This window comes from Cynara cardunculus, assembly GCF_001531365.2.
Source record: "Cynara cardunculus var. scolymus isolate 2C chromosome LG 12, CcrdV1, whole genome shotgun sequence".
Classification (NCBI taxonomy): Eukaryota; Viridiplantae; Streptophyta; class Magnoliopsida; order Asterales; family Asteraceae; genus Cynara; species Cynara cardunculus.
Genome location: NC_037539.1, coordinates 9,090,988 through 9,105,790, shown reverse-complemented (window position 1 = coordinate 9,105,790; position 14,803 = coordinate 9,090,988). Strand labels below are relative to the sequence as shown.

The following is a 14,803-nucleotide window of genomic DNA, read 5'->3' as shown; positions in this document are numbered from 1 at the left end:
TTAATATTTATTTATAATTAATAGTAATAAATAATAATTAATATTAATGAGGGTTATAAGTGGAAAAAGTGACAGTAAGCTACCAAGATGCTACTCCAAATAGCGTTTCAGTAAGCTAGCTTATGTGCATCCAAACATGTACCCAGAAAATAAGCTAGCTTATTTTTGCCAAGCAATGCCTTATAACTCTTAATATTGAAGCTTATATCATATGAACTGCATTTTGTACATCAAAAGTGGACTGCTTAATGCATCTTCTTAAAAATTTGGTTAATCAATTCAGCAGAATCAGCACTAGGTGTCCAGTTGACCACCTAGCTCTGTGTACTGTTCTCTTGCCCGCCTAGCTATGCCAAGTGTTCTATAGAACACTGGCATGCGTCAAGAAGGTGGCGTCGAGCCGTCAAGAAGAGACCGCAGTCTTGGTTGGTTCCGGTCGATCAAACAAAAAGAATGCTGAGGCAGAACAGAGCTGTCGGTGGCTGGATGGTGTGATTGTTGACATCAGTTGGCTGGCTGGGATATTTGGAGCTAAGATTATCAAAGTGTTCTATTATGAGGGGAAAACCCTGAATATATAGTGTACAGCGTAGGGAAGTACAATGAGACAAATAATATCAAATCAAACATCCCTGATCAAGGCCTGAATTACTGCTAAATATTCATGCTGCTAAATATACCTTCAAACATTAGTTATAACTATAATATTTGCTAATGTACATGTAGTTTACCAAATAAAATGATCAATTTATTGTAGATTAATCATCGTGACTAAATCATTAATATGATAAAGCTACAGGACTCGATCGTTAACATTGGGATGCTGTCACTCAAAATGTCACATGGGATGTCATAGGTGTTTCATGTTATTTCTTTTAAAAGAAGGTTACACCGATGGTGACATTGTTTGTTTTCCGTAACCAATGTGATTCAATAGTTAAAGTCAGAACTAAATTGACTTGATTGTGAAAATCATGAAATGCACATGAATCAAAATGTGGTTTTTGTCTATTAATGATATGGGTGAGTTTATAATTCAATTCAATAAAATAATGAAATGCTGTTGTATTGAGTTTCTGTATGCACACCAGATTGTTGTGGTAATAACTAATACGTCAAGAATTTATTTGTTGTAGTTGCCCTCTAGTCTATAACCAAGCTTCATGTCTTCATTATTCACCTATCCTATCGTACTGTTCCACCAATTACCGCAACTTTCTTTTCATTTTTTAAATCTTCTTTATGCTCTATATCATTGTAAATAAAATTTCATTTTCTTTTAATATGTAAAATCTCCAAGTTTCATGTGAAAATTTTCATGCTTTATATAATTGCTTTTGTTTTTTGTTCAAATACAGACACCATGAGTTATTTGTTGCTAGAGAGATGAGTGACCAAAATGAATTTAGATGTAACAAGTGCTTTATTGGTGTAAAAAGATCAAAACCTGTATAAACGGTTACTTTAGTTTATTCTCATCTTCTTATTCCTTTTCTGCAAAGTCCATAGACTTAAATCTGTTTTATCGCATGGGGGTTCTTGTATCAAGTATTTTTGAGGTTTGCCCTTCATTTTGACTGTAGATGTTTTCCACTTGAATGCTAATCTTTTTCTTTTCCTTTTCATTGTGGAGCAGATTTTTGGGAGCCATTAAGCAGTACTTATGCCTGTCTTTGCTAAAGAACAGTGCATCGACCCTTATAATTGTATTTCAGCTCTCTTGCTCAATTTTCATTAGTCTGTTGTCAAGATTTAGAGCGGGATTGAAGGCAGAGATTGGAGTATTCTTTCCTATGATTGTTCTCAGAGTTCTAGAGAATGTCGCTCAACCAAATTTTCAGCAGAAGATGATAGTACTGCGATTTCTTAAAAGACTATGTGTTGATTCCCAGATCTTGGTAGATATATTTGTCAACTATGACTGTGATGTCAATTCATCCAACATTTTTGAAAGGTATGGTCTTCTGCAGTTTTATATAGTCATCTTCCATAATAAATTTTATGCGGATTGCATGTTCGAACAATATTTAACACTGTACCAAATATTTTAGCACATGGACATTTATATTGATCACCTTGAAAACTATAATATTAACCATTTTTAATTTTAGAACACTATGTTGCATTATGTTTGCTGTTCTACTCTTTTCACAGAATGGTCAATGGGCTTCTTAAGACTGCCCAAGGGGTTTCACCTGGAGTTGCAACTACGCTTTTGCCGCCTCAGGATATCACCATGAAGCTAGAAGCTATGAAGTGCTTAGTGGCTGTTTTAAAATCAATGGGAGACTGGATGAACCATCAATTGCGCATTCCTGATCCTCATTCTGCAAAGAAAGCTGAGTTGGTTGACAACAGTCCTGAAATTGGAAATCCTCCCATGGAAAATGGGATTGCAAATGATCGTGAGTCTTTTGAGGGATCGGATTCTCATTCCGAAGCCTCCAGTGAAGTTTCAGATGCTTCAACTATTGAGCAACGCCGGGCTTACAAACTCGAACTTCAGGTAAATATATTCATCTAGAGACCTGAGCCGTTTTACCTTTGTGTTTCATCCAGCATTTTCCAGGGATCTAATGTAAGATTAATGGCAGGAAGGTATCTCTCTTTTTAACCGTAAGCCTAAAAAGGGCATTGAATTCTTGATCAATGTGAATAAGGTGGGGAATTCACCTGAAGAAATAGCAGAGTTCTTAAAAAATGCATCTGGTTTAAACAAGACTTTGATAGGTGATTATCTTGGGGAAAGAGAAGATCTACCACTTAAAGTAATGCATGCATATGTGGATTCATTTGACTTTCATGGTATGGAGTTTGATGAGGCAATTAGAGCCTTTCTACGGGGCTTTAGGTTGCCTGGTGAGGCACAAAAGATTGATCGCATCATGGAAAAGTTTGCTGAACGTTACTGCAAATGCAATCCAAAGGCGTTTATCAGTGCCGACACAGCCTACGTCCTTGCCTACTCTGTGATAATGCTGAATACTGATGCTCATAATGCCATGGTCAAGAATAAGGTATCATCACGGAGCTCACTAGAGCTTATTTGATATTTCATATTTGATTTGACCTAAAAGTTCTGCTAATAACAAATATTTTTATTTTGTGCAGATGTCAGCTGACGATTTTATAAGAAATAATCGTGGCATAGATGATGGAAAGGACTTACCTGAGGAGTATCTAAGATCATTGTTTGAGCGTATATCAAGACATGAAATTAAAATGAAAGAAGATGATTTCGCCCTTCAACAGAGGCAGTCTGTAAACTCAAACAGGATTTTGGGTTTAGACAGTATATTGAATATTGTGGTGCGTAAGAATGCAGAAGAAAATCAAACAAGTGATGATCTTATGCGACACATGCAAGAACAGTTTAAAGAGAAAGCACGCAAATCGGAGTAAGATGACCCATCTATTACTTAAGAAGAGAGTCTGTAGGAAACAATCTTACCATCTCAGTTCGATTGACCTTTTTATCAAACATTCTCTGGACAATTTCTCAGCATGGATGATAGGTCCCTAAAACTTTCAGTTTCCAATATTTTTATGCTTTATTTTTCTTACATACAAATAAGCTGTCATTTCTCATATACTACATTTACTGGCTTCTATATAAACTACTTCATTGTTCTTGCATATATAATTTTTTAAAGTGCTAGTGATTGATATCTGTGGATAGGCGAGAGTATGATTTCTCTATGTAAAAGATCTTTCGCTTTATGCTAGTGGATGTGGTAGCTTATGAGTGAGGATAGTGGCCATATGATATATAATGAGGGAAAAGCGAATAAAAAAGAAGTTACTGTTACATTTGAATGTCCTGATAGGATGAATCGTTGATGATGTCTATTTAGATAATTGAGGGCCTCAATTTGAGGCTATGTGCTTGGTGGCCTTTATTCTTGTTGCTTAACTAAACAGATGTCTTTCTGAATTTCTTTCTGGTGCTTTGTTCCCTCTTTAATATTCATCACCTAACTTTTTTTTTTTGCTTTTCACTTGCATTGGCTATCTCTAGGTCAGTTTATTATGCTGCAACAGATGTGTTTATACTTACATTGATGGTAGAGGTGTGCTGGGCTCCTATGCTAGCTGCCTTTAGTGTTCCTCTTGACCAAAGTGATGATGAGATAATAATAGCTCAATGTCTGGAGGGATTTCGTTGTGCTATCCATGTTACTGCAGCAATGTCCATGAAGACTCATCGAGATGCTTTCTTGACATCGCTGGCAAAGTTTACTTCCCTTCATTCACCAGCTGATATAAAACAGAAGAACATCGAAGCTATCAAGGTTTGTATTAACATTCCATGGATCACTGTGCGTGGTCAGTTTGTACAATAATGATCAAGTTTCCAGGAAGTCCTTTGTAACATTCATGAAGACTTCTCTTGTTTATTATTAATGTGTAGGATTTTTAAATGTTCTCTTATGTGGTTTATGCATCAACTGTAGCTTCCATTTAGGTTGACTCTTGGATAGATTTTATAGTCATCAGACTTACTATAACGTCATTCAGTGACATTAGCCATGGTTTATCCTCAAACTTACAGAAGAGTCTCTTCTATCTTTAGCAGGAGGCAATTGTTCATCAAGCAGCATAATGAGATCCCAGATGCAAAACCTGATTTTTGAGTTAATATACAATAGATTTTTAATTGACACCCTTATGCATCGTTTCTTGAATAAGGATAGGAAAGAGGGCAAGTGACATTATTACATGTTTGAAGGCAAGTGTCTGGTAGTAGATCTATGAATGGTTTATTGAGGGGCTATGTTTATTGCCAACACTTGAATTATGACATAAGAGCCCAGAGTGTAAGCAAACGAAGTTCTTAATTATCGTACAAATCTGTAAATTTTACAGTTGAAGACGTATGCTCATCTCGATGTCATCTTTTTCTAGCCTTGTCAAACAGATTCTTATAATTTTCTTGATTGTTCACAGGCAATAGTTACAATTGCAGATGAAGATGGGAACTATCTACAGGACGCATGGGAGCATATCCTGACATGTGTTTCTCGGTTTGAACATTTGCATCTATTGGGAGAGGGGGCTCCTCCAGATGCCACATTTTTTTCTGTTAATCAGAATGAATCTGAAAAATCAAAACATACGAAGTCATATATCCTTCCTGTTCTTAAAAGAAAGGGAGTTGGAAGGCTTCAGCAAGCAGCTGCAGCAACGAGAAGAGGTTCATATGATAGTGCTGGCATTGGTGGTAATACTTCTGCAGGCATTACGACGGAGCAGGTGAATAGTTTGGTCTCTAAGTTAAACATGCTGGAACAAGTTGGTGAAATGAATCGTATATTCATTAGGAGTCAGAAACTTAACAGCGAGGCAATAGTTGATTTTGTGAAGGCACTTTGCAAGGTGTCTATGGAGGAACTACGATCTACATCTGCTCCACGAGTGTTTAGCCTCACAAAAATAGTTGAAATTGCGTATGGATCTTACTCTTCTGTCTCACTTAGTTACATGACAGTAGTTATAGGTCTCTATGGTGTGTATTCTCCCTTTTCCAGTTTGTTCATTGAATGTGACCTGTTCTTTTTCTTTCATTGCGCAGTCACTATAACATGAACCGCATCAGGCTTGTCTGGACAGGCATCTGGAATGTACTCTCTGATTTTTTTGTGACTATAGGTTGTTCTGAAAATCTGTCAATTGCAATATTTGCAATGGATTCTTTACGCCAACTATCTATGAAGTTCTTGGAAAGGGAAGAGTTAACTAATTACAATTTTCAGAATGAGTTTATGAAGCCTTTTGTGATTGTCATGCGTAAAAGTAGTGCTGTGGAAATTAGAGAGCTGATCATCAGATGTGTCTCTCAAATGGTTCTATCTCGTGTCAATAACGTCAAGTCAGGATGGAAAAGCATGTTCATGGTATTTAACCTCTGATATTCTCTACACTAGTTAAATATACTTTTCTGAATAGCATTTTCATTTAATTTTTAATTTTGGGAAAATGGCTAGGTCTTCACTACGGCAGCTTATGATGACCACAAAAATATTGTACTCCTCGCCTTTGAAATGATTGAGAAGATAGTGCGAGACTATTTTCCTTACATCACTGAAACAGAAACCACCACTTTTACAGATTGTGTAAATTGTCTGATTGCATTCACCAGTAGCAGATTCGACAAAGATATCAGTCTCAATGCTATTGATTTCTTGCGTTTGTGTGCGGCAAAACTGGCTAAAGGAGATTTAGGATCCTCCTCAATGGATAAGGACAAAGAGGTGTCTGAAAAGATATCATTGTCTCCACATTATGCAAAAAAAGACAGAAGATATGATAATGGAGATTTGGCAGATAAGGAAGACCATTTGTACTTCTGGTTTCCATTACTAGCTGGTGAGGAAAAATATTTACTATTTTTATATGAAAATCATTTCGATGTTGGGTAGCTCCATTTTTCCATTTTTCCCCTTCAAATGTGATCGACTAATGTTTTAATTTAAGTTTTAGATTGTGCTATCTCTTCAAGGATGATCAACTATGATCTAATATTGAATGTTATGTTGTGTTTCCTCAGGGTTGTCAGAACTTAGCTTTGACTCAAGGCCTGAGATTAGGAAGAGTGCCCTTGAAACACTCTTTGATACATTACGAAACCATGGTCATCACTTCTCTCTACCTTTGTGGGAAAGGGTGTTTGATTCTGTCCTATTTCCAATCTTTGATTATGTCCGGCATGCTATTGATCCTTCTGGTGAGAACTCTTCAGAACAGGGGATTGATGGTGACGTGGACGAGCTTGATCAAGACTCTTGGCTATATGAGACATGCACACTTGCACTCCAGTTGGTTGTGGATCTTTTTGTTAATTTCTATGACACTGTCAACCCACTTTTAAAGAAGGTTCTGATGTTGTTAGTGAGTTTTATCAAGCGTCCTCACCAAAGCCTTGCTGGTATTGGAATTGCTGCATTTGTTCGTTTGATGAGCAATGCTGGGGAATTGTTCTCTGATGACAAGTGGCTTGAAGTGGTTTCGTCTTTGAAAGAGGCTGCGAATGCAACACTTCCTGATTTCTTGTTTCTTTTAAGTAGAGATGGGCTAATTGTGAACCATGAGGATGTTTCTACGAGACGAAGTGATGGGGGTTCTGCTGAGGCTAGCATGCGGGATGAGGAGTTGGAGAACCTGTGGAGGGACCGTTTATACACTGCCGTTTCTGATGTCAAGTGTCGTGCTGCGGTCCAACTTCTATTGATCCAGGTGGGTATATTTGTTTTGCTTATGCTTTCACCAATAGCTATAGTTATGTTGAATACTTGAATTCAAATGCTAATGGTAAACTTAGCTGTCTTGTGATGCCTTTGGCCCAAAATTCTCCAGATAGCTGCCTTTACTTTTATATTAGTCAAGGGAAGGTCTACTTTGACGACATCTATGTATGATCTCTTAAGAATAGCTTACATAGTCACAAATAGATTTGATTGGAAGGAGGGTGAGGAAAGAAGACAGTGGTTTGACTGATGAGATCCAATCGGCCTCTTTGTATGTGCGTCATCTCTTTTTTATTCATCTAGTTTGTGCTTTTTATGGTTATGAAAAATTGGGTGCATTGGACTATCTACAAGACTGCAACAATTCAACCTGTGTTTTGACTGGATTGTTTTTTCCAGTATCCAAGGCCAAAAGGTTCTTTATAGGTTACTCAATTTTTTTTGACAAAAGTTTCCAGCCACACATATTTTGCTGTTGATTTCAGCTTTTGATGTGGAGATAGCCATGCATATTACTCTTCTGTAGATCGTATGCTTGTCATTTGCATGCTTTCATGGGCAATTACTTGCCTTAATTATACACTTAAGAACAAAGTTAGGGACTTTTGTTAACATTCAGAAACTGCTCATGTCCTAATAGTCAAGTTCACGACTAATGACATATCTCGCCAGATATATCTCAACTGAGAATCACAAACTAGACTGAGTTTGTGATGACTATAGACGACTCAACAGTGCGGAGGCTGATGTTTATGGATATGGTTAATTGATATACGCCTGAGGCGTAATTGAGTAGTTGGATGCTGTCACAAATAATGGTTGTACACAGTCCTTGTTATAAGGTCAACATCTGAGCTCTACGCTTTCATGAGGCCAGGTGTATATTTTTATTAATTTAGCAGCTTTGGTTCCTTTTTAAGTCCAACTGTCAGATGTACAATTAGTTCGTCAAACTGGAAACTCCAAAAGTTCATGATGTTTTTAAGTAGCAGAATGATCCACATGTATATAAAACTTCTTTTGTAGTAATGATGATCATGGGGGATAGCTAGGTCATTTTTATCCTCCGAGTTTTCCAAGAGACAAGTTGCCATCTATATGAGACATCCCAGAAATGGAAGTCATTGCAATTTTGTTTGAATGGAGTAATATATGGAGAGGACTTGAGATAACGGTTTCGCTAGAATTTGAATATCACAAAATATTCTTATATGATATTCTTAATCGAAATGTAGTTCAGGTCCTCAGGAAGTTTGGTAGAGTCAAATTGGGGATGCAACATACTATATTGGATTTAGGTGCTTGAAGTTAATACTCCCTCGGTCCAAATAGAAATCATTACAAGGTATTTTAAAGCTTAATGTATACAAGTCTCTCCATTTTGTCTTATGAAGTGCTTTTATATTTTAAATTCATTAGTCAAAGACTTCTGTTGAACTATGTGCTAAGTCAAATGTTGCATTTTTATAGGATGGAGAGAGTATTGTTTAGGTAGCTTTTCACAAGATTCTAGTGCACCCAGTTTAAGCTTTCTTTAACAACCAAACATAAGATTCTAGCCCACCATTTAGAGCAGATGGAGCTTCTCAGATGGGGAAAGAGGACACTCGGCTTCTATTAAGTTAGATGAAGAACAAAGCATTGGATAGTAAATCGGATTTCCTCAAGGAAATACCATGTAGATAACTGATCTTACAAACTAGAATGTCTTTCATGAAAACAGTTTGCCAGGGAAGCTTCACATTCACCGGCTGCTTGGCCAATTATTGAATTCGAATTCTCCTGTAAAGAGTATATTCACACATCTTTTCATCTCCATCAATATTTTTTTCGTGTTTAAAATTATATTATTTGTTAACTTGAATATATCACTAGTGTCAAAGAGATTTGATGTAAACTTCTGTAAATTTTGCAGGCAATAATAGAGATTTATAACATGTACAGACCTCAGCTATCAACAAAGAACACCTTAGTTGTCTTTGATGCAGTGCATGGGGTGGCAAGTCATGCCCACAAGATAAATGCCGACACCACATTGCGTTCTAAGCTACAGGAGCTTGGCCCAATGACACAAATGCAGGATCCTCCATTGTTACGCCTTGAAATTGAGTCCTATCAAACCTGCCTCACGTTTCTACAGAACCTTGCGGTGGACCGACCTCCATCTTTTGAGGAATCAAAAGTGGAGTCTCAACTTGTTGACCTTTGCCAAGAAGTATTAAAATTCTATGTTGAAATAGCATGGCCTGCACGTATGACCGGGCTATCTCCTAACCGGGCCCACTGGTTGATACCGTTAGGCTCTGGGAAAAAGAGAGAACTGGCTGCACGTGCGCCTGTTATCGTTGCAACTCTACAGGCTATATGTAGTTTGGGAGACTCTTCATTTGAGAAGAATTTATCTAGCTTTTTCCCTCTGGTTTCTAGCCTGATAAGCTGCGATCATGGATCCAGTGAGGTCCAGATAGCCCTTAGTGAAATGCTCAGCTCCTCGGTGGGTCCTGTTTTGCTGCGATCATGTTGAATGGTATCCTCAGATTTTGAGATGTGTAATATTGTTGCATTTCCTTTTTTTTATCTTTTCCCTAATTTTTTTTTTCGGTTGATAATATTGTTCATAGTGTATGATAGAGTTAGGAACCTTATCGATTGCTTGGTGTTTGAACCTTAAGTGGTTGCTTTCACTTGGGGGATCGCTCCCACATAGAATCAATAGGTTTGGTAAGGAATTTTGTTGTATCTTAATCAACTGTTATGTGTTGGAGTTATCTTAGAAGGATTAAATGTAACAAAATTTCATCTGTTTGGGGCTTTTTTTTCTTCCTGGATTTGGTTTGTAATGGGCTTTTGCAGGTTCATAGTCAACTGATGCTACCAAGAATGATGAGGGTTTATGCAGATTACAGGTATGATTGATTTTTGTAAATATGTTTATTCTTATTTGTTTGATGGTCTTAATCGTGGTTTTCGGTCGCTAGGTATGTTCCTCACTGCTATCAAACTGTATCTCGATGACAGATTTGAGTTTTTCTTGCTGATGCTCCTCGTTTGACTTGGATTCAGGTAAAACCATTTTGAGTGGTTGATATTTTTCTTAAATGATCTTGAGCTTGCTACTCTTGAGAACAATCTCTTACTTCTTCATTTTTGGTTTTATAGAGATGGATGGTTTGTGGTTTGCTGTATATTGTACACATTACTATATTTACATACATTTAGAGTCCGTTTCAAATATAAACCATCAAAATTCTACAAACTGTACAAATCAATCTTAACCGTCTCTGCGGATTATCAAATCAATGTCAACGATATGGTTTAAACCAGTTCTAAAATTTACTCTCAACCTTATCCACAATTGATTTGGTAATTGCCTAAAAAATTCAAAATACACCAAATCAAGAACCGAGATTGGCTTGTATGGTGTGTAACATTTACATGGCTTGTATTTGAGATCTCCTGTTACCAATAGCCAATATGGTTTGTTGAAAATAGTTATTATATCTCATGTATGGTGTATGCAATCTTGGTCTTTTTAAGGGGAAAAAAAGATGAATATTAGTGAGATTATAATTGGAATTATATATAGAAAGTGAGATTTAGGGGAAAATCTAAAAAAAATGAAAAACTAAGGAACTCCCTAATAACCATTAATTTGTACAATATGTACATACAAGTAATTGAAGATGTTTATATGCACATGTGCTTACAATATAGATGAACACGGTTTTCAGGATGTATTTTAATTGTTCATTTTCTTTTTCACACACACACACACATATATATATATATATATATATATGTATGTATATTTGAAAGAGCTATTAGAATTGGAATTAGGAATAGAATAAACTTGCATTAGAAAGGCTTGAAAGGAGTGTTTATAGCTGAAAGTGTGGAACTCATGTCTAAATAGAAGACGACTTGGAAGGCGTAATTGTCGTTTTTGCAAGTGATGTTACTTTTGTGTTTTTGTTCTATCCTCATACCCATTTGAATCGAATAGGAACCATATGGTGGTATCTGAGGAAGCTACTGTGCAGTCAATGATTGGAAATGGAAGGAGTGGAGTAAAGGTTTGAATGAATCATTGATTCCGGCAGTTGCGGACACCACAACTTGCTCCATAAACCACCAAAAAAGGTATCAACTCAAGTGAATGCTATTGCCGGCAGGCACTTTCCTTTAACCTTCCTCCCCCCCTATCTCTTTCTTTAGCTACTTGCTATTGCCCATCCTCTTCAATATATATATATATATTATATATATATATATATATATATATATATATACACACACACACACACATGGTTTCTCACAATTGATTGATTCATGGATCTTTAGTTATTGCAATTTGCAGCTGAGAAGATGTTTACGGTAAGATGCCTCCTTTTTACATCTTCATATCATTCACAAACAATTTCAGTCTTTCTTTTTTACATAACCCTATAGCCTATGAATCATCCAATTAGTTACTTGTCGACTTTAGTGAAACTAGAACCCCATTAAAGTGGGGTTACTAGGTACCGTAGGACCAAAGGCCCTTTGGTTCAAATACGTTATTATATTTATCTGTTATATATAGTCTTTCCATCGAAAATTTCCCCTTTTATTATCAAGGGTGAATGTGTTATTTAGTTAATTAAAAAGTGTAATAATTATACATTCTAAAGCTGTGTTTTATTTTAAGATGGAGAAAGTATTAACTATATATATATAATATTATAGAGAGAGGTGAGTTATTTACTTTACATTTGTACAACTAATACAACTCAATCTCAGCCGTTCATTTAATTTGATGAATATGTGATTTCATAAAAGTTTTAATTGTTTTCTAATATAAAGTATTGATCATAATTAATGAATTTTAGTCATCTTCCATAGATATTTAAATCATAATAAATGAACTTTATCATTTCCATAAATATCTAAATTGATTTGGTTGCATTTGTTGTACAAATGGACATGGTTAGATTTGAAATATACCTTATATATATTATAATAAAATATGGTTAGTCCAAATTATATAGTTGTTATCTTGATCCTTTCACATGTACATAAGACGTGTTAATTCTTATTTTGGTTTCCCGTGACACCAAATAAAAATTTTAGATATAAAATACATCATGAACAATTATATGAAAAATACATGAAACATGCCGTCCCACTTTTTTTGTTTGCCCTTTTTCTCACTACTTTTCCTTCCATACAACTCTTGACAACCATTCTTTCTTTCTCTCAATAGCTACCTACTTCTACGATGCCTAATTCTTTGCAAACCCACGTGAGGAATTTCCTCAAGAAAGGCAAAGTCAACAACTTGAAGAAGAAAACCCCCAAGAATTCATGTGTTCTTCATCACATCTCATCTTACATAGCCATGGATGTGACAAATCAACTCAAGCAAGTCTTCAAATTCTTTGATATTGATGGCGATGGCAAGATTTCTCAATTGGAGCTCACAAATGTGTTGTTGACTTTCGGCCATGAAAAGTCTATGGCCACCATGGAAGCTCAAGGGATCCTGAAAGAGGTCGACTTTAATGGAGATGGGTTCATTGACTTGGATGAATTCATGACTATTATGGATGCTTCCAACCCAGTTTTTGCTGTTTCCAAGCAAGATAATGGTGGTGGTGATGATGATGATCTTAGAAATGCTTTCATGGTGTTTGATAGTGATAAGAATGGACTAATTTCTGCAAAGGAGTTGCAAAGGGTGCTCATGAGTCTTGGATGTAGCAATTCCAAGCTTGGACAATGTAGAAAAATGATTAAAGGTGTTGATAAAGATGGGGATGGGTTTGTTAACTTTCAAGAGTTTAAGTCAATGATGTCCATTGGCATCAACTAAGGTTTGATTAATTAGTTTCTCATGCCTTCAAGACTTGTACATCATGCATTCAAGACTTGTAATGTACTACCCCTACATATGTATGCTGAGAAAACAAATTATAGATGTTATTTCCAACAACTTATCTTATGTTTGTTCTGTGACTCAATGGCCTGTTCAACAGTACCTGGGTAAACGTTTAGATTCCAACCTTTTTGGGAGCGGTTCATGTCTCTAACGTAGTGATGGCCAAAAACCGCTCCCAATTGAGCCCTCTTCTTTCTGTAACCGGCTGTAATCGGTCTTGCCATAACTTGTTCTGGTCCCGGTCGAAAATGTGATGACCGGTCAAAGTAACGCATGGGATACCGGTCTCGGTCCCGGTCCCTATCGGGGTCTCCTTAAAAAAGATATTTTTTTATTTTTTTAAATGATATATATTTTTAATATATATATATATATATATATATATATTTAAATTATATATATTTTGTTTTATCAAATTTTCAATCATAAAGTAAGTCGAATTCTAACGAACGGACATATCGAACCTCGGTTCCAAAGCTCTAAAACCAACGTATTCGCAATACTTTTTATATTCCGCATTTATTTATTTTTACCTTTTTGTGAAAATTCACCGCAACATAAGTCTGAACTTATCTATTACGGGTTTACAAGTATTTAAACCGTCTTGAACGACTAAATTTATTATGTGTGCACAACAATGTGTATGGAATAATTTACCGTCTAATGTAGGTATCAAATGACACTTTAATTTTTCCACACAAGCATTGTTATTACTAGCGTTATCAAATGAAATACTAATGATTTTAGGAGTTAAATTATAAAATGCAAAACATCTTTTAATAATTGAAAATTGACGTGCTCCCGAATATGGCGCACCAAACGGTTCAAACGCGATTGCACGTTTGAATAAATCCATGTTGTAGGCTCAACCTAATGTGCCGTTATGCATATATACGAAACCGGCAATCCGTATGGTGCGCTCCATACATCACATGTTAAAGAAATATTGTTAGGCAAAACGGAAAACATTTGTGGCATTTCGGCCCGACACATTTTCCACATTTTTATTGCATCACGTCTAAGGGTTTGACGACTTACCGACTTGTATCGTGGTTGTAGCGTCTTTTGAATCAACTTCGTAACGTGAGGGTTGCCGAAATGTCCGAAAGGCAACCCGACTTGAATGACACATTGTGTTGTCATTTGTCGGTTCAACTCGGCATCATACGACCATATTTGACTTTGAGTGTCAAGTATCGGTTGAATTGAATCTCCCCCCGACCTCAACCCCGGGCACGTTTTTTTGGTGTGCCTCCTTAACGTAGAATTTTCTTTTGCCGTAAGGAGAGCTTGACACAATTTGCATTGTGCCTTTCTTTTTCCGTTCGTGAGAACCACCAAGTTGTAGTATTCCAAATCTCGGACTTTTGTCCGTGGAGAACTTGGACAACTTGTTCGTTTGATGCTTGTTCACCGACCATTTTGTAAGACAAAGAGAGAAAGAAATGCGAATTGTGAAGTCGAAACGAGAAATTAATACGAGTCGAATTCAAAAAATATAGCGAGAAACCGAGAATTGTGAACGTTTTTTGCGTTTTTGAAGAAGAGAGAAAATTGGTATGTTTAACTCTCAAACTTGATACATATTTATAGTGTTTTGGGGCAAAAAAATACAAAAAAGAACGGCTCCTAACGGTTATAT

General features: G+C 36.3%; 2 protein-coding genes across 5 annotated transcripts in view; both read left to right on the top strand.

Moving 5' to 3' along the window:
* LOC112522534 (brefeldin A-inhibited guanine nucleotide-exchange protein 2-like) overlaps positions 1-11,469 on the top strand; it is a 16,997-nt gene extending 5,528 nt beyond the window's left edge. The window contains exons 2-14 of one of the 4 annotated variants that reach the window (XR_003070200.1): positions 1,637-1,954; positions 2,155-2,506; positions 2,595-3,017; positions 3,112-3,398; positions 4,019-4,292; positions 4,948-5,447; positions 5,573-5,894; positions 5,985-6,366; positions 6,548-7,233; positions 9,160-9,771; positions 10,098-10,150; positions 10,223-10,307; positions 11,248-11,469. Coding sequence is in view for 3 of the 4 variants with exons in the window: in XM_025131727.1 (XP_024987495.1) it covers positions 1,637-1,954; positions 2,155-2,506; positions 2,595-3,017; positions 3,112-3,398; positions 4,019-4,292; positions 4,948-5,447; positions 5,573-5,894; positions 5,985-6,366; positions 6,548-7,233; positions 9,160-9,768 (4,153 nt within the window). In the remaining variant the exon portion in view is untranslated. Of the gene's footprint in view, positions 1-1,636; positions 1,955-2,154; positions 2,507-2,594; positions 3,018-3,111; positions 3,399-4,018; positions 4,293-4,947; positions 5,448-5,572; positions 5,895-5,984; positions 6,367-6,547; positions 7,234-9,159; positions 10,047-10,097; positions 10,151-10,222; positions 10,308-11,247 lie in introns of those variants that run through there. The other 3 variants (XM_025131729.1, XM_025131728.1, XM_025131727.1) reach the window with 3 other exon arrangements.
* A 53-nt stretch (positions 11,470-11,522) lies between these two features.
* Positions 11,523-13,222, top strand: LOC112523658 (probable calcium-binding protein CML18). The gene is made up of 2 exons (XM_025133345.1): positions 11,523-11,618; positions 12,487-13,222. The coding sequence occupies exons 1-2, from the start codon at positions 11,610-11,612 to the stop codon at positions 13,093-13,095; spliced, it is 618 nt and encodes a 205-aa protein (XP_024989113.1). The 5' UTR covers positions 11,523-11,609; the 3' UTR covers positions 13,096-13,222.
* Positions 13,223-14,803: the final 1,581 nt, after the last annotated feature.